This window comes from Diadema antillarum, unplaced genomic scaffold, assembly GCF_040938485.1.
Source record: "Diadema antillarum isolate AM-2024a unplaced genomic scaffold, OU_Dant_1.0 scf00000065, whole genome shotgun sequence".
Taxonomy (NCBI): Eukaryota; Metazoa; Echinodermata; class Echinoidea; order Diadematoida; family Diadematidae; genus Diadema; species Diadema antillarum.
This window is the reverse complement of record NW_027270954.1, coordinates 2698383-2721645: the sequence shown is the minus strand read 5'-3', so window position 1 is coordinate 2721645 and position 23263 is coordinate 2698383. Positions and strand designations below refer to the sequence as shown.

At 39.9% G+C, this 23263-nt stretch overlaps 1 protein-coding gene across 1 annotated transcript in view; it reads right to left on the bottom strand.

Annotated features, from left to right (window-relative positions):
* Positions 1 to 17792, bottom strand: part of LOC139716445 (ethanolaminephosphotransferase 1-like) — a 39806-nt gene extending 22014 nt beyond the window's left edge. The window contains exon 1 of the mRNA XM_071627990.1: positions 17686 to 17792. Within this exon, the coding sequence (XP_071484091.1) occupies positions 17686 to 17739 (54 nt within the window). The 5' untranslated portion in view covers positions 17740 to 17792. The remainder of the gene's footprint in view (positions 1 to 17685) is intronic.
* Positions 17793 to 23263: the final 5471 nt, after the last annotated feature.

The following is a 23263-nucleotide window of genomic DNA, read 5'->3' as shown; positions in this document are numbered from 1 at the left end:
CATTAAAACGAATATCAACTATGTTCATGACGCCAGTCCATTTTCTAAATAACGGAGAAAATCGTTCTCAAAGTTCAGGCTATGTTCAAGCTCACAACCTGTTTCTTTCACGGGACGAAACAATACAACAGTCCCGCTTAGCGACGGCGTTTACGCTCCATCGCACGTACTACCGTATAAGGCGATAGCTTGGGTATGTAAGATAATTAACCAATCGCAGGACAGGTCTATCATTAACAAATCTGACCAATACGGCAGCCCGAATGTAAACTTCGGCGCGTTTGTGTCCGTGCCGTTGCCGCCGCATGAATGAGTCGGTACGTGTTGCGTGTCGGCTGCGTTGTGGTTTGCCGCAAGTTTTTAACTCACAAACAATAGGAAACAGTAGAAAGAAAAAAAGGCACGCAATGTGTCTTACGAGAAGCGTCTTTTAGCGAGGGCGTTGATCGCTTCCATTCTCCTCCCATGTTATTGTCAATGGAAACTAAAGAGGATGCGTTTAGCAACTACCAATACCTAAATATAGAGCCTGAGAACCTATTGTAAGCGAGCACGCAATGCGTCTTACGAAAAGCGTCTTTTAGCGAGGGCGTTCATCGATTCCATTCTCCTCCCATGTTGTTGTCAATGGAAACTAAAGAGGATGCGTTTAGCAAGTACCAATACCTAAATAGAACCTGAGAACCTATTGTAGGCGGGGTTCAAAAGACAGCATCGGTAGAAAAAGTCAATGACGTTAATTAACGATAGTCGTCTTTTGAGATCGTGTTCTTTGCGTGTACTAAAAACCCTCAAATTACGCACATGGTCGTAATGTTGCAGAGCATCAAAGACTGCTTTCGCGTCTGTTCTGCTGCAGCTGTATACAGCCGTAACATTCTGAATTCCCGCCATATTAGGCACATTTCCTTTATAGGCGTTGTGTGCACAGTAATCATCACTTATCACGCTTGCCAATGCTGCACATATTATACGTATATCAGAAGCAAAGGTTGATGTAGGCTTGACAGCTTCACGTTGGGTTTACAATGATTGTATCATAAATATACTTCTTATTCTCAGTCACTTCTGTAATACCATAGCATATAAAAAAACATTAACTTGGAGCTTAAGTTGATTTTTTTTTTACATCACTTTTGCAGTTGGAGTTTGGAGTATAGATAATAATACTGACAAATATTCGGAATTAATACTTAGGCCTTCTTCACTTCGTTTTATATTCACAAACCTTATTAGAAAAAATGATTGCTTGATTACTTTCGGGTAAAGGAACCACCGGAAAGGAACCGCATTTAATTTTCTTGTTAACGAACCTAAGCTAATAGCGAACCATGTTTCCTTGTGTGATTAACGAACCTTCAGAATAATCCATTGTATTAACCCCCCCCCCCCCCTCCCCCAAGGATAAAAAAAACACATTTCAATGTCATGCGTTGTCAATAGTGATAAAAGGCCCGTTTTTATTTCGTAGTGTGTCTCAGTACTCCTGTGCTTACTTTTAAGGATGTGCCTCTCTTATATAGTGATTGCGATTGATGTTCAACTATTTCTTTCAGGCTTGAACAGGAAGAAGCTAAAATTCAGGCAAGGAGACGAGTTTTCTTCCATGAGATACAATAAAGACATACATCTATTCCCGAAAGTTGTGTGATTGCTTATGTGCTGAAGAATTGTGTCCATTACATGAATCAGGCACTATACAAAACAGTTGGAATCTACTGAAAGTCGAACTTCGTTTTTTTTTTCATTTCCATTTAAAGCGGGGATAGACTAGAATTTAGTTTGTCTATACTGGCAGGAGACATTACATTTTTCCAGTACATGCTCCGCATTTGAACAGTCGCCATATTTTCGTGGTCAGAATCAGATAATGGACAAATGATATATTATGAAAATGAAAATACAAAACAACGAACACGCCATATGTACAAACATTATGAACTTCAATGAATTAAACTTACTTGCGATATTCTGCATAAAAAACAAGCACGCCGATCAAATAATTCAATAGAATTAATAGAACACACAGCGATGTCATGCATGGCAGATCAAATTAAGTTCAGTTGGTGAGAAGCTAAATGAAGTTAAAAAGTTGACTTCTTTTCGTTTCTCTTTCAATTCATGAAGACAGAATTACATTGTATATCTAATGAAGAGGATTGTCTCTGTTGCGAACGATCGCCATATATAGCACTGTTAGTCTTCTGCGCAAATCCGAATCCCTAAATACTTTAATTTTTGCTTGATAATGTAATAACCCTGCTTATAACTTTATAAAGGACTCGCAAATTCAAAGTTTCAAAACGTATACTAAAGCATTATATTGTACACTGTGTATTTTTATTAAAAAAAAACAAAAACATTTTGAATGCGTTGTGTGTTAGCATGTTAATAGCATCAATCTGCCTTTTATTTTCCGTACGTAAAGCGCACAGAAACGTAACGAAACGTTACCAAATACAGTGAAATGCATTGTACGGCGTGGCACTATCATTAGAAGTAAATCCCATTCCTTTTTATTTTATTTGCTTGAAGCAGTCGTCAAACCATTTTCGCAGCGACATCACTTAGGAATTAGAATGTATGAAGATAATCGTTACTCATTTATTCTGCGCTACTGACATAGCATTTACATTTTCCAACTTTTATTGACATGCAGTATTATGTTACTGTATGGTTACGATTACGAATGTTGGTTATGAATTCAAAAGACTGGTTTATTAATTGAACTATAAAGGTAATAGCTGTTTTGAAAGTAGTTCGATGCAAGTTCAAAATGCAATCGAAGTCATCGTCATAGGGGGAACTGATAGCTCTAGAAAACTTGTTTAGGCTAGTAAAGATTGCCGTACGCAATCTTTGTAGAAAGTTTTGACCTAGGCCATCTTTCGAGTATTTGAGAAATTATATAAAGAATTATTTGTTTTGATTATGTCAAGAATTAGTTTGAACTATGAGAATAAAAAGGCATGGTTACCCAAACAATGTCGTGGTTCGATTAGACATGATGGGTAAAGTGAATTCATGACTTGACTAATCCTTACTGAATTGATGATCACTTATGTAAACCATCAGTTATGTCTTGTAGATGATACCTCTGTAATCGTAGTCAAAATTCTTTTGAGGCGATCACGTTTGATAATCAAAGTAAGAGATTACAATCGGCCGTGCGGATGTATATGATTGCCATATTTACATGTCTGATTTCTGTAAACTATGTTATATTTAAATTTAATTTCCCTTCCCTCCTTGATAAAAGTTGTGTTGGGTTTTCGCTATAGGCATTTATTAGGAAACGCTGTAAAAACAACAACAAATGCCTACTATACGGGTCTAGGAACAGTACCCCCTGAAAAACCACCCTCCGGATAACTACCACCCGGATAATTACCCCCCAGGACAATTCCCCCCTAGGGCAACTACCCCCCGGACAACTACCCTCCAAGGGCAATTACCCTCCAGGGTAATTACCCCCTGGGACAACTACCCCCAGGACAACTACCCTCCTAGGGCAATCACCCCCAGGGCAATTCCCCCTTAGGAAATCTACCCCCTGGATAACTACCCCTCGGATAACTACCCCTGGATAACTACCCCCGCGGATAACTACCCCCTGGATAATTACCCCCCGGAAAACTACCCCCTGGATAGCTACCCCCTGGAAAACTACCCCCTGGGTAACTACCCCCAGGAGAACTACCCCCTGGGTAACTACCCCCAGGATAACTACCCCCCGGATAACTACCCCTCGGATAACTACCCCCGGATAATTACCCCCGGATTATTACTCCCCGGATAATTACCCACCGCCCCGGATAATTACCCCCCGGATAATTACCCTCCGGATAACTACCCCCCCCCCCCCTGATAATTACCACCAGGATAATTATCCCCAGATTAATTACCCCCTCCTCCGATAACTAGACCCCAGATAACTTCCACCCGATAACTACCCCCTCCGATAACTCCCCATGGATGATTACCCCGGATAAGTAGGCCTACAACTTCCCCTCCCCTATAACTATCAAGAGGAAAATTACCCCCAGGACAGTGCACCACGTCAATTACTCCCTGGGTAACTACCTCCCGGGTCACTGCCCCCACCCCCACCCCGACTCTTACTTTTAATAAAAAGGATATCGTTACTACAGAAAACGAAGTTCTTTGTATTATTTGCCAGGAATCACGGAGATGCCATACTGAGACATCATCTTATGAAAACAACATCTTAAGGATTTACGATTTGTATCGTTTGCATTTAGGACGATTTATGTACAAGCTTAATTTCTCCCTCTGTATTCTAGTAGAGCGGTTAAGCCCTCAAAATCACGAGAATTGTGCAAAATTTGACTAAAGTATGAAACTTTCACCAGTGTTAGTACATACCATAAGATTCATTTTAAGATCGGGAGGTAAGTCTGATTTGACCTCTGATGACCTCCAGAGGTCAATGAACTTTAAATATCAGAATATTGATGTTTGGAGGCATTTGTGAATGACAGGCTTAGATCTTGGTTACGCTGCACTAAATATGCATTTGTACTACAAATCTTCTGATTCCACAGGGCATTGACAGGTTTCTACCTTTGACCTCTGATGACCTTTAGAAGTCAATGACCTTAAAATACCATAATATTGATCTGTGATGTTATTAGTTAATGATAAACATGGTTAAGATGTGCAAAACAAGCATATCTGTTTTGAAATGAAACTGTCTTCATATTCCAAAGAGCAAAGACAGGTTTCTAACTCTGACCTCTGGTGACCTTTTAGAGGTCAATGACCTCCAAATATCATAATATTGATCTGTAGTGTCATTTAATAGTTAATGATAAACACGGTTAAGATGTACAAAACAAGCATATACCTGTTTTACAAGAAATTGTCTTCATATTCCAAGAAGCACAGATAAGGCTCTACCTCTGACCTCTGGTGACCTTTAGAGGATGTACAGAACAAACACAATTGTAGCCCAGATGGCTACTAGCACGTGTTTATAATAAAGAATAAAATATAATAGAATAGAATAGAATAGGATAGAGCGTAAAGGAAAACAACACTGCAGTCCTTTTCCTAGCCCTTTTTACACTTGTGTTTCTTAACCCGGACTTTCTCTGACCCAGGACTATCGTTAGTCCCGTATCAATTGTTTCAGCTTTTTACACTGGCCAATCAGTCCCGTACTATCTCTTGTCCGGGGCTAAGGAGAAAACTGACCTTTTTACACTCGTATTTCTTAGCCCCGGACTTTCCAAACCACATTAATATTCATGATTACGCTGTGCACTGTACACGTACACGCACGCACCGGCAGCACTTGATTACCTCGTTTCTGATTGGTCAGTGGGGGTCGGACTTCGTCTCCGTTGCTTAGCCCCGGATTATTTTTTCGTTCTGTTTACACTCACTTGCTTGGCACCGCAATTGCGGTGCTAACCCTGCTATTTTGCAGGGCCAGATAGTACGGGATTATCGGTGGGGCTAGCCCACTTTGGCAAAAACGAGTGTAAACAGTGGGCTAAGGATAGTCCCGTACAAGCGGTGGGGCTAAGCCCCTACCCCCCCCCCCCCCAGCCCCACCTTTGGTACGGGACTAAGCAAAAATTTACAAGTGTAAAAAGCCCTTATGAAACCGTTTATGTTCCTTCCAGCTATTTCCTTTCTTTTGTGTGTGTGTGTCAAAACCACCTCTTCCAAGAAAAGTCTATGGTCATAGGAATTTATGAGTTTGATGTTGGCTACTTTCCCCGCTAGTGGTCAGCACTCTCCATCCCCAAAGCCCCGCGCCAAATTACGGGGAATGACGTGATGACTTGTTTTTGCCCTCTGATCCCCAAACATAAATGACCCTCTGAGCTGGAAGGTGGCCCTCCTGCCAGAATTTATCCTCTATTTTAGCATTTATTGTTTAGTGGAGTGGGTCAAACAGGAACTCCAAAGACAAATTCAGGGATAATGACCCAGAACAACGATGACGTTGGATGCCATAAGGACACTAATATTCATTTGGTTTATCATTTTGATATCCAAGAAACAATAAAGTCTTTACCAGTGGTTACAGAGAACAAGTGAATGAAGAAACTAAAAGACAGTGGGCGAGTTAATCAGAAATTGAGATGAATCATAGAAAATTGAGTTTTCACAGAAGCGAATAGGAGGAGCAAATTGAACATTTGACCGGTAAGAAATTAATTTCCAGTGAACGCCACACCCCAATGTAAGATTGAGCCAATGAAATGCTTTAGGGAAAGGAAGTTTGTTAGTAAATTAGTTATAAAAAAACATGTCTCAGCCGAGAAATCAGTTAGAGTGGCAAGCACAGTGGGAGCGGCTTCACACTATGTAGTGAAGCAAAGGCTGCAGAGTATTTTGGAATTTTGAGGAACTTTGAGAATAGTTGGAGACCACAGAGATAAAGTCAGGAGTTCCCCTTTCTTGGTACATCATGCCCCCCCCCCCCCCCTCCAAGTCAACCAACTAATCTTTATCGACGCCGAATGCACCATCGACCTACGCTGTGAATGTGATGAGGATCTGACTGTCATGACTGAACCGGCGAGCAGCAGGACATTAGGAAAAACTAGGAGTCACGATAGCACAAAACTTTGGTTTACGCCAATTTGGAGTGCAATTACAAACTCCAAATAGTCAACTGGTGTCATCGGAGATGTTGAAGCGCCCTGTCAGACTGATACAAAGTGGAGAGTGATGGTGACGAAGAGAATAGGCCTACTGACAGCGTGACAGCAGACCGATCAACGGACGGCCCATGCAGTCACACTGACGAGATCGACAATGACATGCAGACGAGGACCTCATTCGTCGACCGAGAGTAATCATTTAAGAGGAATGACTTTAATTTACGTTTGAAGATATTTCAAGAGATGTAGTAGTCTGACATGTTAAGGGGCAAATCATTCTACTCTTTGCAGTCTTGTGAACATCCGCTTGTATATTTAGCGAAAACTGTTCGAGTACGTGGACAGTGATAAGTAGGCCCCTATAAGTCACTCTGTCGAGTAAATTATATATGAACCAAATGGCTTCTTTTGAACATGTATTGTGTTGAAAAGTTCTTGGTAATTCTTTTCCAGGCAAAATGTGTACATGAAAATTCCGATGTTAAAATACATGTGATGGGAAATGTAAACAGTATGTGCGAATGCCTCTATTATGTTTCCTGCTATACTTGTTTGTTAGTGGGGAAAAGAAAAGAAAAGAGAAGTCTCGCTCTACCACGACTACATACTACAATGCCTACGGATATCTTTGTTTCACATTGTTAGTGGGGAAAAGAAAAGAAAAGAGAAGTCTCGCTTCATGAGAGATGTTCAGATCCCGCTCGACACCACAACGTCTACGGATGTCTAGGCTGAAGGTGGGTTTGAATGTCTTATAGGGCCGATAGAGCACTAACAGTAAGTGCAGATTAATTGGCACGCTAAAATGCATGTGATGGGAAATGTAAACAGTATGTGCGAATACCTCTATTATGTTTCTTGCTAAACTTGTTTGTTAGTGGGGAAAAGAAAAGAAAAGAGAAGTCTCGCTCTACCACGACTACATACTACAATGCCTACGGATATCTTTGTTTCACATTGTTAGTGGGGAAAAGAAAAGACAAGAGAAGTCTCGCTTCATGAGAGATGTTCAGATCCCGCTCGACACCACAACGTCTACGGATGTCTAGGCTGAAGGTGGGTTTGAGTGTCTTATAGGGCCGATAGAGCACTAACAGTAAGTGCAGATTAATTGGCACGCTAAAATGCATGTGATGGGAAATGTAAACAGTATGTGCGAATACCTCTATTATGTTTCCTGCTATTGAAAACTTGTTTGTTAGTGGGGAAAAGAAAAGAAAAGAGAAGTCTCGCTCTACCACGACTACATACTACAATGCCTACGGATATCTTTGTTTCACATTGTTAGTGGGGAAAAGAAAAGAAAAGAGAAGTCTCGCTTCATGGGAGATGTTCAGATCCCGCTCGACACCACAACGTCTACGGATGTCTAGGCTGAAGGTGGGTTTGAATGTCTTATAGGGCCCATAGAGCACTAACAGTAAGTGCAGATTAATTGGCACGCTATCTTTTGAAGAGAAACAATACTTTGTTTCACACAAAATGAAAAAGCAGAAAAAACAACTGATAATCATCCGCTCATGTAAAAGCAAGCAGAACTTTTTCGAAACATTTCAAGAGGCATATTTGTGAGTTACAGTCTGTTAAACATGCCAATATACTCTGAAAAACAAATTGAAGGCCACCTTCAATAGGCCACCTGCAATACAGCCTCGCATTTTCGGAACAGGAACTGATTCCACGTAAAATACATAAACATGTATTTTGATTTTTCCATGCATTTTTCCCATATCATTACACACAATCATTACACATGTATACTTGATATGGTGTTCAGCTCACTGTGTGCAGACTGAGCACGACCTGATAATTCAGAACCTCTGCCTGAGAAAGGAGTGTAGAATATCCCGCGATTCAAAAAGAACCTTTCTTATCAGTTCGTGCATCCTGTACTCTATGTGCAATGCACTCATCATAGAGACAAAAGCTTGCCTTCACCCAAACTGTTTAGATATTGCCATTGGAAGACTCTGATGATCGCATACAGTGGCTGTGGACCTATAAGAACGCTGGTCTGACTACAGGATGTCTATCCAGTTTAGTCGTGGAGGAGATCTGTGTGCCGATCGCGTGCTTCACTGAAGACGCAGATGCTGCCCTGTCTTAAAAGAGATCGAGGGTATAGATCTAGACCAATTTCAGCAGGTTACACTGAATCACCACTTGCTGGCAGAGAGTCTTAACCGGATCATGCAGGTGATATTACCCGCTGCCAGCGTACCCTGATTCACACATATGATGCAAACCGGATGGCGGCATATTGGAAACAACCAATATGTGGGCATGGGGGCACAACTCTTGGCCAGGCCCAAGTGTTAAGGAGTATCGAGCATAAAGAAGACAATTAGAGTAAATAGTAGTTCCACTCCTATTTGGAATTGAGGTTCCTAAACAGGTCATTGAAAAAATGCCCAAAATTGCCTGACGTAATGACCCAAACTTAATTGGATGACAATAGCAAGTTGCAAGACACAGGGTTGCTTCATGTGGAATGCATGTTATGCCTCACAGTATGTGGCCTTCCAAATGGTCCATGACGTCACTGTATGCTCCAGGACCATGAGTCATTCACCGAAACCATACAGCCCACGAGCTTGACACTGACCAACACAGGCCCGCCAGCTGGAAACTAGGTAGCATTGCCCATGAGCTTGACACTTAGGCAAACCAGGCCCATACGAATCCGACACATGGAGGGGGGGGGGGGGGGGGAGGGGGAGGTCCACAAGACCTACACTGAATAGATTAAGCTTACTGATGTAATACATATATTAATCTCGTGGGCTTTGTTTTCCTCGAGTGTCGAGCTCGCGGACCGCACAGCTTGTGGGCCTATTATATTTGATGCCGAGCTCATTGACCTTGTTTATCTAGTGTTTAGGTCACGGGATGTATGACTCGTGGGCTGCGTAACTCATGGGCTGTACGAGTCGGGTTGTTTGACTCGTGACGTACATCGCTGATGAGGTGGGCCTGTTGTTTTCTGGTTAGCATCTGTCACCCTTTCATCCAGTTCAAGGGACTTTGCCATATGCCTGTTCACAAACTATTAAGCATCAACCCAAAATATGGTACTCCTCTCCCCACCTTCCATGTTTAAGCGTACAAATTTTGTCCAGTGCAAATTGGATAATGTTGCATATAATTTCATGCAAGCTATAGTCTGCATAGCTTACCCAAACAAATATTATATTTGAGGTCACTGCCATCACTGAAGACACGTAAGCTTCATTTCTGAAATAATTGACCGCTCACATTCCTCAGACCTGTTACTATGAACCAATGCTTTAAAGTGGAATGTGCATACATACTTTGATTATAACGTCAAGGCGTGATTTGTACATGATTAAACATTTAGGATTAAACCAATGAAGCCAAACATCAATATTTGCAATCCTACACAAATTTTTAGTGATATTCTAAACGTCTGACCTCACATTGTCCTTAGAGGTCAAAGTTGGATATACTCAGGGTAATGACCAATGTTCTGTGGAATGAGAAGACACTTCTTATACAATGGAGTATATGCTAATAGCATAATGCATGATTGCACACCAGGTAAACAGTTAACCATTGAATATACATCAAATATCAATATTTTGATATTTTGAGGTCATTGACCTGTCACAGTCCTCAGAAAGGCAGAGACGCGTAAATAATTTCCCTTGATCTGAGGAATAGGAAAAAGATTCAGTTGTAACACAAATTAATTTTTAGGACAGCGTTAAGTTTATCATCAACCAATTGCACCAAATATCAACATTCTGATAATTTGAGGTCAATAATTGACCTCTGGAGGTCATTAGAGGTCAAAGGTAGAAACCTGTCAAGGATCTATGGAACATGAAGACAATTCCAATGTAACAAAAATGAGTTTTTAGTACATCATTACCATATTCAACATTAATCAATGACGCAAAATGTCATTTTCTATCAAATTTTGAGGTCATTGACCTCTGGAGGTCATCAGAGGTCAAAGGTAGAAACCTGTCAGGGTTCTATGGAACATGAAGACAATTTCACTGTAACGAAAATGAGTTTTAGTACATCATTACCATATTTAACATTAATCAATGACGCAAAATATCAATTTTTATCAAATTTTGAGGTCATTGACCTTTGGAGGTCATCAGAGGTCAATTCAGACTTACCTCCCGATCTTAAAATGAATCTCGTAACATGTACTAACACTGGTGAAAGTTTCATGCTTTAGTCAAATTTTGCACAATTTTTCGGCTTATCTGCTCTACTATTCTGACTCTATGTTCATAAAACACAAAGCTGTCCCTTCATATCCTACCCGGTAATCCAGTAAATGTCAATGCCTTTCACCAAAACTATTTTCGCTAAATCTGTATTTTCTTTTACTGTTCCGAAATTTCGGATTTCTCTTGATAGTATAGTATAAAAGAAGTTTTAAAGGGTATGTACAGTTCTGGTCGAGGTGAGAATTTTGCTTTTAACGTTTTGCGAGATATTCAGAAAGCACTCTATGAGATGTCAAAGATCATGCAATTCTAAGGGGTATCAAAAGTTTATTTGATGAAAATCGGTTTTGAAATGGCTGAGATATCCAAAAACAAGGTGAAACAAAGAGATCCTAATAAAGGTGGGGCATGTCGCCTTTTATTATTATCACTTTTTTTGGATATCAGCCATTTGAACACCAATTTTCATCAAATAAACGTTGAATCCTTTTAAAAATTACATGCTCTTTCATATTTCATGAGATGTTTCTCACTATCTCACCGAAGAATGTTCAAAACATGAATCCCCACCTCAACCAGTACTGTACAGTCCCTTTAAGTTTGAATGCCTTTACCATTGAATTAAAGACATTTTGAAGAAATGTTACACTTCAGAATGAGTTATACTTTTTGCAATATTTTTTTAGCCACAATGGTTTACAACAACTCCATGTAACACTTCTTTATTTTGAGGAGCTTATATCTCATGCCTCACGTGCCCTGGTTTTGACCCATCATCTTCCTCTTCCCTCTCGCTTTTCTCTGTCCACCGTGAAGGTAGTCTATTCCTGTCATTCATTACTCACCTTTCCTCTTTCTCTCATTACAAGGGATTTATCTCGTGTGTGTTCATGTGCAATGCACTCCCGTTAAAACGAAATGCTCAGGACCGGCAGTTTTTTGTTTTTGTTTTTGTTTTTGTTTTCGTTTTAACGAAATTTCATTATAACCGAACAAATATAATATGCAATGTATAAGGAAAAGAAGGAAACCACACATAAAAAATTTTGTTTGTTGAATCCTCATACGCTGGAAAGCTATGTGAGATGGGAGAATACCTTTTTAATTTCGTTTAAATATTACATTTTAAAAAGAGCATAAAGTTGTTTGTGTTGTCACACATGTGGAGAAAATGACGGTGTAGGATTTGGTTACAGTTCGCTATTCCAAAAGTTCTTTTCTTACTATAAAAGTACGTTACTCCGAAGGCTCCTTATTCCGAAGTTTTGCCATTCCCGGGATTCCGATGGTTTGTTTATCTGAAGGTTCGCATTTCTGAAGAATCATTATTCCGAAAGTTCATGATTTAGATCAAAATAATATATTGTTCATTTTCCGAAGGTTCGTTGATCTGAAAATGAAATGAGGTTCGTCATTTTGAAGGTTTATAAATCAAAAAGTGAGAAAGGTTCACTATTCAGAAAGTCCTTTGTTCCGAAGGCTTTTTCATCCGAAAATGAAATAAGGTTCGTTATTCCGAAGAAATTTTGTTAATGAAAAAAAAAATGAGAAAGGTTAGTTATTTCGAAGATTTATTTATCTTAAGACGATTATAAGGATTGCAGTTCTTAAGTTTCGTTAGTGTACTCTCCTTTTTTCACCATGCATTAACGATATTTTTGTAATGTTCCGATTAACGAACGTTTTGAATTCCTATCATGTTCGGACTAACGAACCGTATAAGAATGAGAATAACGACCATATTTTATTATCGGATTAACGAACCTTTGTTATGGAATAACGCCAAAATGTGCTTAATATTTCATTTCCGAACTATTACGGACATTTAGTTGTATCAGAATCTGTGTTTTGTATTAAAGGACTTCGGAACAATGAAACTAACCTTATCTGAATTCAGATTATTGTATTACAATAATGCAAGTTCCCCTCGGAAACTGTGCGTGATACACGGAGTGAACATTCAATGATGCGTTCGCTCATGCAGAGACGCTTTAAAAATGCTTGTTCCGCTACGCATTTTCGAATGCGATCCGCATTTCGTTAAAACGGAGCACATTTCCTTTATTTTTCTTTGTCAGTGGTGCTCAGAAAATACTTTGTGATAACGAAAATTTTGTTATAACCGTCTTCGTTATATAAAGCGAATTGTGTACCATAGACTTTAATGGCGATAATTTGGGGACCAGAAGTTTTGCTTCGTTATAACGAAATTTCGTTATAACCGTGTTCGTTGTAATGGGAGTGCACTGTATCTTTATTTGTGTTCTTCGTCTCTGTCTTAATTTTCTCTCTTTGCATTGTTTCATCAATTTTGTAACTATTTTACTGTTATACCGTTAATGCTCATTTCAGAATTGCCCTACTGCATCATTGGGCATTAACAACTAGTATATCAAGAATGTGGGAAGAGATTGTCACCTCCTTGGTATGATCACCGCAGAGCATTGCCTCCCTTGACAATTACTCCTTATTAAAATTAGGCTCCAAACAGTCACCCCTCTTACAATAACTCTCCCCCAGAAAATTACGTTTCTTATTGTTATTTTCGAACAACGTTTGCTATTTGAATTGAAAAAAACAACAACATTTTTTCACTACATATCGTCTGGTTTTGGTCAAGACCTAACTTCAGGTTTTAAATATCTTTTGGGTGAGAAAATTAGAAATCCCTTACGAAATATTAAAGAGCATGTTATTCCAAGAAGGATTCAAGTTTTTGTGAAAAAAAAATACTCTTGAAATGGCCGGGATAAAACAGAGCAGCCATATAATGTAAAAAGGATTCTGTCAACTACAACTCTCTATAGATCTATTAAAAAAGAGGGTGCAGGACAAAAGACTTCGTTAACAACTAGGGGTGTTTTGTAAAAAAAAAAAGAAATACCGTTAAACTCGTAATATTTTACTCTTTCTAATCAGACTAACTTATATATGAACTGGATTTCCCCTTAAAGTGTCGAGAACATTTAACTTGAAAACTAGCACAATTCTACTTGTATACCACAAGCTGTAATCTTACTCTTATGACAGATTAGGGCACCGTTTGATAAAAGTTGCCAGTTATGACATCTTGTTAGTCTCTAATAATTTCAATAAAACCATGGGTTCTGCTTGATTGATAAGCTCGAGTCACCGACTTGTTACCATGGACCTGCTTTGATTGACCTACAACGATTGGTAATTGTGTGGAACTGACAGCTTGTCAGGACTGACTTCATAAAACCGTGCCCGGATCCTATCAGAAATTATGGCTTTATGTCGAAGGGTCCCTCGCTAATGTTAAGGAAATATGAATTGCAGTGAAATCAACTCTCCTTTTCTTATGTTTATCTTCTAATGTGTTATAACGGTAGAAAATGACAAGCCAAAAGAGTAAATGATGACAGTGTAAGAGAAAGGTGCATCTTCTGATATGGCGTTATGAACTTATGGAAAAATTACAAAGGGTGGTACTTCTTTCGGGGGGCGGGGAGGGAGGGTTGTCCAGTAGGTATCAGGAGAGGGCGGGGGTGGGGGTCGGGGTATGGTTATGGGGGGGGGGGTAGTAATCCGGGTGGTAGTTCTCCGGGGGGTAGTTCTCCGGGGGGTAGTTATCCGGGTGGTAGTTATCCTGGGGGTAGTTATCCGGGGGGTAGTTACCCAGGGGGTAGTTCTCCGGGGGTAGTTATCCAGGGGGTAGTTATCCGGGTGGTAATTATCTGGGGGGTAGCTATCCGGGGGGTAGTCATCCAGGGGGTAGTTACCCAGGGGGTAGTTATCCGGGGGGTAGATGACCTAAGGGTAATTGCCCTTGGGGGTAGTTGCCCTAGGAGGGTAGATGACCGGGTGGTAGTTGTCCTAGGGGGTAATGGCCCTGGAGGGTGATTGCCCTAGGAGGGTAGTTGTCCGGGGGGGTTGTTGCCCTAAGGGGGAATAGACCTGGGGGTAATTATCCGGGTGGTAATTATCAGGAGGGTAGTTGCCCAGGGGGTAAGTGCCCGGATACGCTACTATACATCAAGAGATGATACATACATGAAACACAAAAATTTGTATACGTTCTGATATAATGCAACTGCTGGTTTGTTAGTTAGTTAGTTTGTTTGTTTGTCTGTTTTCTCCGCCGCCCGCTTACCGTTTGGGCGCTTTCTCTGGAATCATCCCGCGACGCGACGTACGTCGCATCACATCAAGCATCCAGCACATACCAGTCTGGTATGTGCTGGATGCGTGATGTGATGCGACGTACGTCGCGTCGCGGGATGATTCCAGAAAAAGCGCCCAAACGGCGGAATCGTGGGCGGAATTGACGAAGAAAGTGAAGTCGTCATACCTACAAAGTGATTATTTTGCTAACAAACTGGAGTATGTCATCTACCCACCTACTCTATCAGTGTGGAATAGTAATTTGGAATATATGGACAAGATCAGGTTAGTACTGATTTAATTTTTCTCCTTACGAATTTGTGCAAAAAGATGTCAGACTTCAGCTTCACGAGGCTGATTCGTGCGAGGAGAGGTGAGAGCCGCAGAAAAAAGCATCGAAAATATTTAGTCAGATCAGGCCGCTAGGTGCGGCAGTCTTGCATTGTGCGAACGCGCTGGCGCCTGTGTTTTGATGGGCGCTCTGCATCTTGATTTTTGAAAAAAAAAAACAGACAGGATTTTTTCTTCTTTTCATCATGGATAGTGGACATGTGTGTGTAACAAAAAATTCACCGTGCAAAGTTGCGACAATTTATACGTCAGATGTGAGATGAATAAGAAGTGAATGGGGGGCCTCATGAGGCGTTCCCCGGGGGGCCTCATGAGGCGGGGGGGAGGTCCTCATGAGGAGGGACAGTCCTCGTACGCGGGGGCGGTCCTCATGAGCGGGTTTCCCGGACTGATGTAGGAGTAGCCCGACCAGACGCTGTTAGTACGCTGTGCCGCCGCTACGTACTGTACAGCGACTGGGCTGTGTATAGTTACTGTAGGAGCGAAACTGGGGCTGGGCCCCGCAGTCCTGGGTGGGTTGGCCTGGCTGCATTACTGCTAGCCTGACCAGACACTGTGCTGCGCACAGGGTCTGACATGTGTTAGTGTTTCAACGTTGTAAACGACCGTCACTATTGACGGCAAAATCACATAAAATAAATTTTATTTTGTATGACTTTAAGAGTAATATAATTTGCAACACTTACCTACAGCGTATTTTCCTGATGGTTGAGTTGAATTCGGCGTTTTGTTGGTATCCAGACCTTATTGTTGAATTTTTCGGAGTAGATCGTGCGGTGGCATCTTTTCCTTCGAGAGCTTCACAAAAGCAACAAACTACCACGCATGCGCATTCAGAAGTGGTTGCTTTTTACGTACGCCCGTGCGCCCGTGTGTTTCATGTGTTACGTAAAGCTTGTAGTAGATCCGCGCGTGCTGCACCGGCAATGATTTGAACTTTTTTAGTCGGGGTCATCCGACTATCTCATCACTTCCGCCCCGACTACCTACGTTGTAGTATACGAGAGTGAATGCCATTCATATAACACGCAGATGAGGAGTGAAGCAGTAAGGACGTTTACAGACCTGATTTCAGCCATAGATTTCGGTAAGTTTTAGACGTAATTAAACAAAAAATCGCATACCGGTTATTGAATGATGGTCATAGATTACAATAATTCCTTATATTTTAGTTTTCCACGATTAATAAAGATATTCATGAAGGAAACAGTGAACGATAACAACGTCCGCGAAGGAATAGAGGTGCAGCGCTGTCGCTTCGCGACAGCGCTGCGTGTAGTTACATTACTGCTAACTGCGACCAGCAGCCCCAACGTACAACGTACAGTGTTGGGGCTGCGCCGTTTTGGCCTCGATATTTTAATGTTGTACCAAACGGGTGCCGTTCCGGCGCTGTATTTCCTTAATTTTTCAACAAAAACTACTGGGAATACTTACATGGGTGGACTAAACCTAAATGATTCACATCGGCGACTGTTTGATGCATTTCATTGCTTATGATGCAGAAAATGCTGTCTTATAAGGCAAATATCTTCAGCTCACCGATGCTCACTAAAACTCACAATCAGTTGCACATGCGCACACAATGCATTCAGTGCAGTGCATTGACAGCTGTATTACTCGCTACATGATGCATATTCACCGTGCGATGATGCATTATTCATATCCTTTTGCGTCCGTAACGTTGACGTCATTGTTTACGCATGCGTAGATGCGTACTGATGGATAAACCCGTTCAAAATAGCAGCAAAGCTCTCCACTAGGGCAGACCGCCTACTCCTAAAAAATGTGGAAAATTATGCAGTTTCCAGATAAATTGGTGAGAAGGACCAAGGCAATGGGGTAGTGTATATTTCATTTTATATTGTCACTGTGTTTATGATGGACATTTAGCCATGGTTTATTTGTGAAGTTGCCGTATATGTGGCAATAGGGAGTTGTTCGTGATTCTCACTTGAACGAAACTGCGGGGTAGCCGCCAGGACCCCGCCGCAGAGCGGCGGGTCTCCGGGGCTACATTACTGCATGCTCATATGCTGCAAATGAAATGAACTTGCCAATGTCCAGTTAATATTCATTTTAGTGTCGATCTATATTACCATTAATGACTACGACTCTACGAGTACCATGACTTCTAAATAACCCTAGCCCTAACCGTGTTTTTTGTTTGTTCACCTACAGGCTACACACAGCACAGCCTGAAATAATTTGCCTATTGTTAAACATCATACATGTAGCCATGGCCCATGGCATGGGCCTAGGCTATGGGGGAAGGTGGGTGCGGTTTTTGTGCATGTAAACAGTGACAGTGTTGGCCTGTCAAAGTGAGATATATCATTAACTGTTAGAGTCTAATTTACCTTATATTTATCGAATCCCTTTAAGTGCTCCTGAGTGAGGTACTTGATAGCCATGACTGATAATCAGCTCCGTCCTCTTCCTTTTGATAAGAAGGTCAGATGAGCTGAGCTGAGCCGAGCTGTTTCCTCAAGGCGATCTGTAACAGTTAGTTTCCTTTCCACGTCTTGGTCCCACACGTCTGTGATCGGGTGTGTGTGTGCGTCCGACGCGACGCCGTCAAATCCGGTATGCACACTGCAGTAGGAGATGGAACCACAGAACTCTACAGTTCTGTGGACGGAACGCACGATGTGCACATGGGGCGACGTAGTACTGAGTTCAAAGTTCACGCGAGGTTACTAAAGTAGCCGCATGGCTGCACCAATACTTATCAATGAGCCGCACTCACAAACGCTGTTGAGGAGCATTCGATCAAAATCAGAGATGCCAAGTTCAAAAAACTTTTATGAGTGAGATTTTTATGACTCGGCGTCTCGGCGCTTGCGCGCATGCGCACGCGAACGAGGAGGGTGTCCCCCTCCCATGATAGGGAGATTTTTTCAATTATTAGCTCTCAATGATGCGATCAGATTTTTTACTAATAATATTTTGAAAGGCAAAAGGGAAATATACCTTCAATTGCAACTAGGCCTATCACTCTAAATCCTTTGAGCTATGCTCCTTATTTTTGGCCCAAATTGCAGACTTCACCAGATGTGTGAGAAAAATGGGTGCCATGCGTGAGATCGTGAGACAGACCCTAAATGCTTGAGTCTCACGCAGAATGCGTGAGACTTGGTAGCTCTGCAAAATATCTATAAACTTTTCACTCGTTCTATTTTTGGGCGGTTTTTTTTTTTCTTGTCTGTTTACTAAACTTTATCCTTCTTTGCAAACACGAATCTAATTTCGTACAGTTCACCTTTTTTTTTATATTGAAAGCGTCCAAAAAAATAGATAAATAAAAACTACAAAAACATAAACCTCTGATCGACGCAAATCCTGAATTTTATTTCAATTCAAATCAATTCAAATCAAATTGTGTTTCATAATAACCAGCACACATTCTTTCAGATGCAACAAACGGGGTCTACAAAAAATCAATGAAATACAAAAAAATATAAACATAGGCCTATCACAATTCCAATTTCAATTTAGGCCCTATTTATACTTCTTGTATATCAATATCGCATTAAAATAACAGTAGGCCCTACGATTCTTTTACCTGGCCAACAATAAAAAAAATACATACATGAAAATAACACAGTAATTACAATGATAACTCAACTGGTCGAATTCGAAATGGCTTATTTGTACAAAGAGAAGTATGATGGGACCATGAAAGCACAAAGCTTGCGTCATGTTTGGCGGTAAGACCCGCCGGCGTGCTTGTGAAAGAGAAACGGAGAATTAACAGATTAGTTCAGACCAGGTGATTTAACAGTGGTACCAAATAAAGGAAGCGAGATATGCCTATATGATTAAGCAATAAAAGAATAAGAAAACTATTCTAGAATGCATTTCTGAAAGCGGAAGAGAAAATATGCAATTCTCTGTAGAACTATAATCTATTTATAGAAACTACTGGGTTGTTTTTTTTAATCATTGTGTTATTCGGAAAGAGAAGCCCATGCTAAAAATTAAAAAAAGAAGCTTGTAGTCGACATGTGGGCTTCTTTATAAATCGGACTTATTTTTTAAAAAAAAGTGAGCCTGGAGAAAGGTAATTCCAAACGTAATGGAAGCACCTGAGTAACACACACATCAGGCAAACAAACTGAAGGGAAAGGGTATACAGGGGAAATACATATCGGCCATGCATTTTAGGCCTACAGGAAAAGTAAGAAGAGACGTCGGGAAACGGTATTATATACACAGAGAAAAGGAAGGACCAAAAAATTGGGAGGCGATGGTGACCCTACCAAGCAGTAGGGCCTATTTTTTCTCAGTTTCGTTCTGTTTGTTTGTCTAAATCTGGCTTAAAGCAATTAAAACAAGCAATATTACGTATCCCCAGGAAATTATGGACTATATTATAGGCAAAGGTAACTTGTATATGTCCACAAAACTTTCGCCCTTATAGTCGAACTGAATACCAAAGAGACGGCTGAATATAGTGTAGCAGTTTTGCTTTAAAAAAAAAAGATAAGGCATTTATGTATATTGTGGACGCAAAGTTTTTAATAATTTATTTAAATATCCATTGCTAGGTATTACATACAGACATAAGTATGCACCTATATTTGAAAAAAAAAAATCATGAGTATTGTGCGCTTATAAAAGATCTAAGTGACAGTTGGAAACACCTGTCCCCTGTAGACCACCTCCCTGAAGTATGATTTTAAAATACAAAATTATAATTACTACTTCTTTGTTGCAAACATCTTATTGATTGATCGTTCCTCTCTTTGTATAATTAATAATAATAATAATGTACATTTATATAGCGCTTATTACAGTAGTTTCTAAGCGCTTAACATTTAAATCTTAAATTAATACATGTATAAGGATTATGAAAAACATAATAAATTATATAACATTACATTAAAGGTGAAGGCCAGCAACATGTTTTATCGTTGCATGGGTATAAATTGCTGTAATAGCAAGTTAATGTCTATTCATTAACTTAGATATATACAGCCTTAATGGAAAAACAGGAAGTCAGTTATCAAAATGAATCTTCCCTGGATTATTATAGGCCCTATCATAATTATACTCCCCCCCCCCCCTAAATGGCTACTCGAAGTTGAATACATTCACATGGCATACACTTACTTGGCAATAAAGAACAGAGCCAGGTTTTCATAATGCTACCGAATTGTGGTAATCTGTTATATACTCTTTAATTATCATCTATATTTTCACTTTGGACTCTTCATATTTTTAATAGGCCTAGCTATGATTTGAAAAAAAGGCAAGAAAAAATGAACATAACTACATAAACAAATTAAAGGGATCATAATTATAGTTTTAATTGAGACCTAATTCAAGGTTTCTAACATTTTTTGGTGAGATAATGAGAAACCTCTTTTGAAATATGAAAGAGTATCTAATTCTATGAGGAATGCAATGTTTATTTGATGAAAATTGGTTTTGAGATGGCTGAGATATCCAAAAAAGAGCAATTCTAATAAAGTGTGGAACCCACACTTTTAACAATCGCTTTGTTTGACTTTATTTTTGGATGTTTCAGTCATTCCAAGCCCGATTTTCATCAAATAAACTTTGAATACTTCATAAAATGGTATGCTCTGCACTATATCATAAGTGGGTTTTTTTTTTTTTTTTTGGTATCTTGCAAAAATTTAAAAGCCCAATTTTCATCTCTACCATTACTGTAGGCCTACCATCCCTTTAAACGAGAGTTATTAAAATCTTATTATACCTATAAAAGGTGCATGATGGGAGTGACATATCGGCCACGGATGGAGAATTTAGGAATAGGGGAATACAGTGCTCAAAGAGAAATATAAGAAGACAGGCTGTGATGGATCAAAGTTTGCTCTCTAGTAAAAAGTACAGAAACACATCATGTGGCGCCGTTTTAAGGTATATTAACTGTGCATGACTTTTATACCAAAACACATCCAAACTTTCAGAAATGGTCCGAACATGACTAATTTCGCCACATCTGAATGTCACCCTATAAGCCCTATGACAAAAAAGGCCCACAGGGTAGGCCCAACGAGTATGGCGCACAGAACTCTACACATAGAAGAATCACTCGCCACCCGTTTTGTCGCCGTCGCTCGACTCATTGTCACGTGACGTCCGCCATTTTGCTTAGCGGAACTTTTTTGCGTGCAAATCCCAGCAGACGCTATCCACATACAGTGACTGCATGTTGTACCGTGTTTTTCTGACGTTCCGAGACCCTGAGCGAGGCATTAAAATGCCATATTGTGCGGCTGTAAACTGCACAAATCACTTGACAAAAGGATTTGGAAACAGGTAAGTTTGACACCAAGCCATGATGAGAATAAGAAGTAAATTAATTCCCCAAGTAACGTTACAATTAGGCGGATCGGTCGTATGTTGGCTTTCTTGTGAGCGCAGTAGCAAAGGTAGTCCCAGACACTGGATTTTGTGTTTGCCGTCGACATATCTGTTTACCACCAACTACTATGCAAAATAAAAAAGATCAAGTAGGCCTAATTTAGGCCCTGGGGCTATATTACACTCTGTACGTTGTGTGTTGGGGCAAACAGCTTTGTACATGTAAAAAGTGTAAATTTATGTAAATTTGAGCCTAGGTGTAAACTTTACACGTAGATTTATTCTTGTCTAGCTAGTTAGAGTCACAGTACCACGAGCACTAGTTGCACTAGTGGTGGGCCAGTGTCGGTGTTAGTGACAACACTACACTATAGTCTACAGTCGTTTAGATACTAGATTGTCTAGACTGACTGTGTACTCTAGTATTAAAGTAACCCCGGGACATTGCTTTCGCAATATGCAATATTTGTCATACATGTATTTGCGAGACTTGTCTTGCCTACATATTGTTGCCACGTTAACATTTCGTACTATACCATATAGTATGTTTTCACACTCATAAGGATTTCATTTTGAATTGTGCTTGAAGTGAAAAAGTGCAAGTGAAATCTTGGATACTACAGTATTGCCTTTGATATATTTTTTTAATATTCTTGCCAGTGTCCATTATTCATGGTTTTATTTTACTGCCATATTGTATGCTAAGTGATTGTACATGCATTTGCTTTCATGATATACAATACATGTAGTTGTCTTATTTGTGACACTTGTTTTGCCTACATGTACATACTTTGAGATGCAGTGTAGTATGTTTTCACACTCTTTAGATTTCACTTTGAATTTCGTTTGAAGCAAATGGTTGCGTGTGAAATCTTGCATTATACAGATGTTCATGTATTGCCTTTAGTTGATATTGTTATGCCAAGAATGCATTTGATATTCTTGCCCGACAGTGTTCATTCTTTATGGATTTTATGTTGTTGCTATATTGCATGATAGTTGATTATACAGGCATTTGCTTTCGTGATATACATTTGTTGTATATCTGTGATCCTTGTTTTGCTTACATGTTGTTACCAAATTATGTTTTCATACTACAGAGTGTATGGGATAGTGTTTGTTAAACTCATTACTAAGGATTTAATTTTGAATCATGCTGAGCTAAGTACAAGTGAAATCTTACATTTACAAATGTATTGCCTTTAATACTGTTGCCAGGAATGCCTTTGGTGTTCTTTTCAGTGTTCATAATTCGTAGATTTATATTGCCATAGTGCATGCGGATCAACACAATATGTTTTCATACTATACCATATTGCGTTTTTACACTCATTAGGATTTTCTTTTTGAATCACGCTTGAAGCTATCAAGGGCAAGTGAAATTGTGCACTATATTGATGTATTGCCTTAGATAATCTTGCCAGACAGTGTTCATTATTCATGAATTTTATGTTGTTGCCCTATTGCATGTCCATTATAGATGTATATGCATTTGATTTTGTGATTACAATAGTTGTCACAAATTTGCGACACTGGTGGTCTTGCCTATCATTTGCATAATATGTTCCTGACGCATGTACTGCCTGTGATTATAGCCGCCGT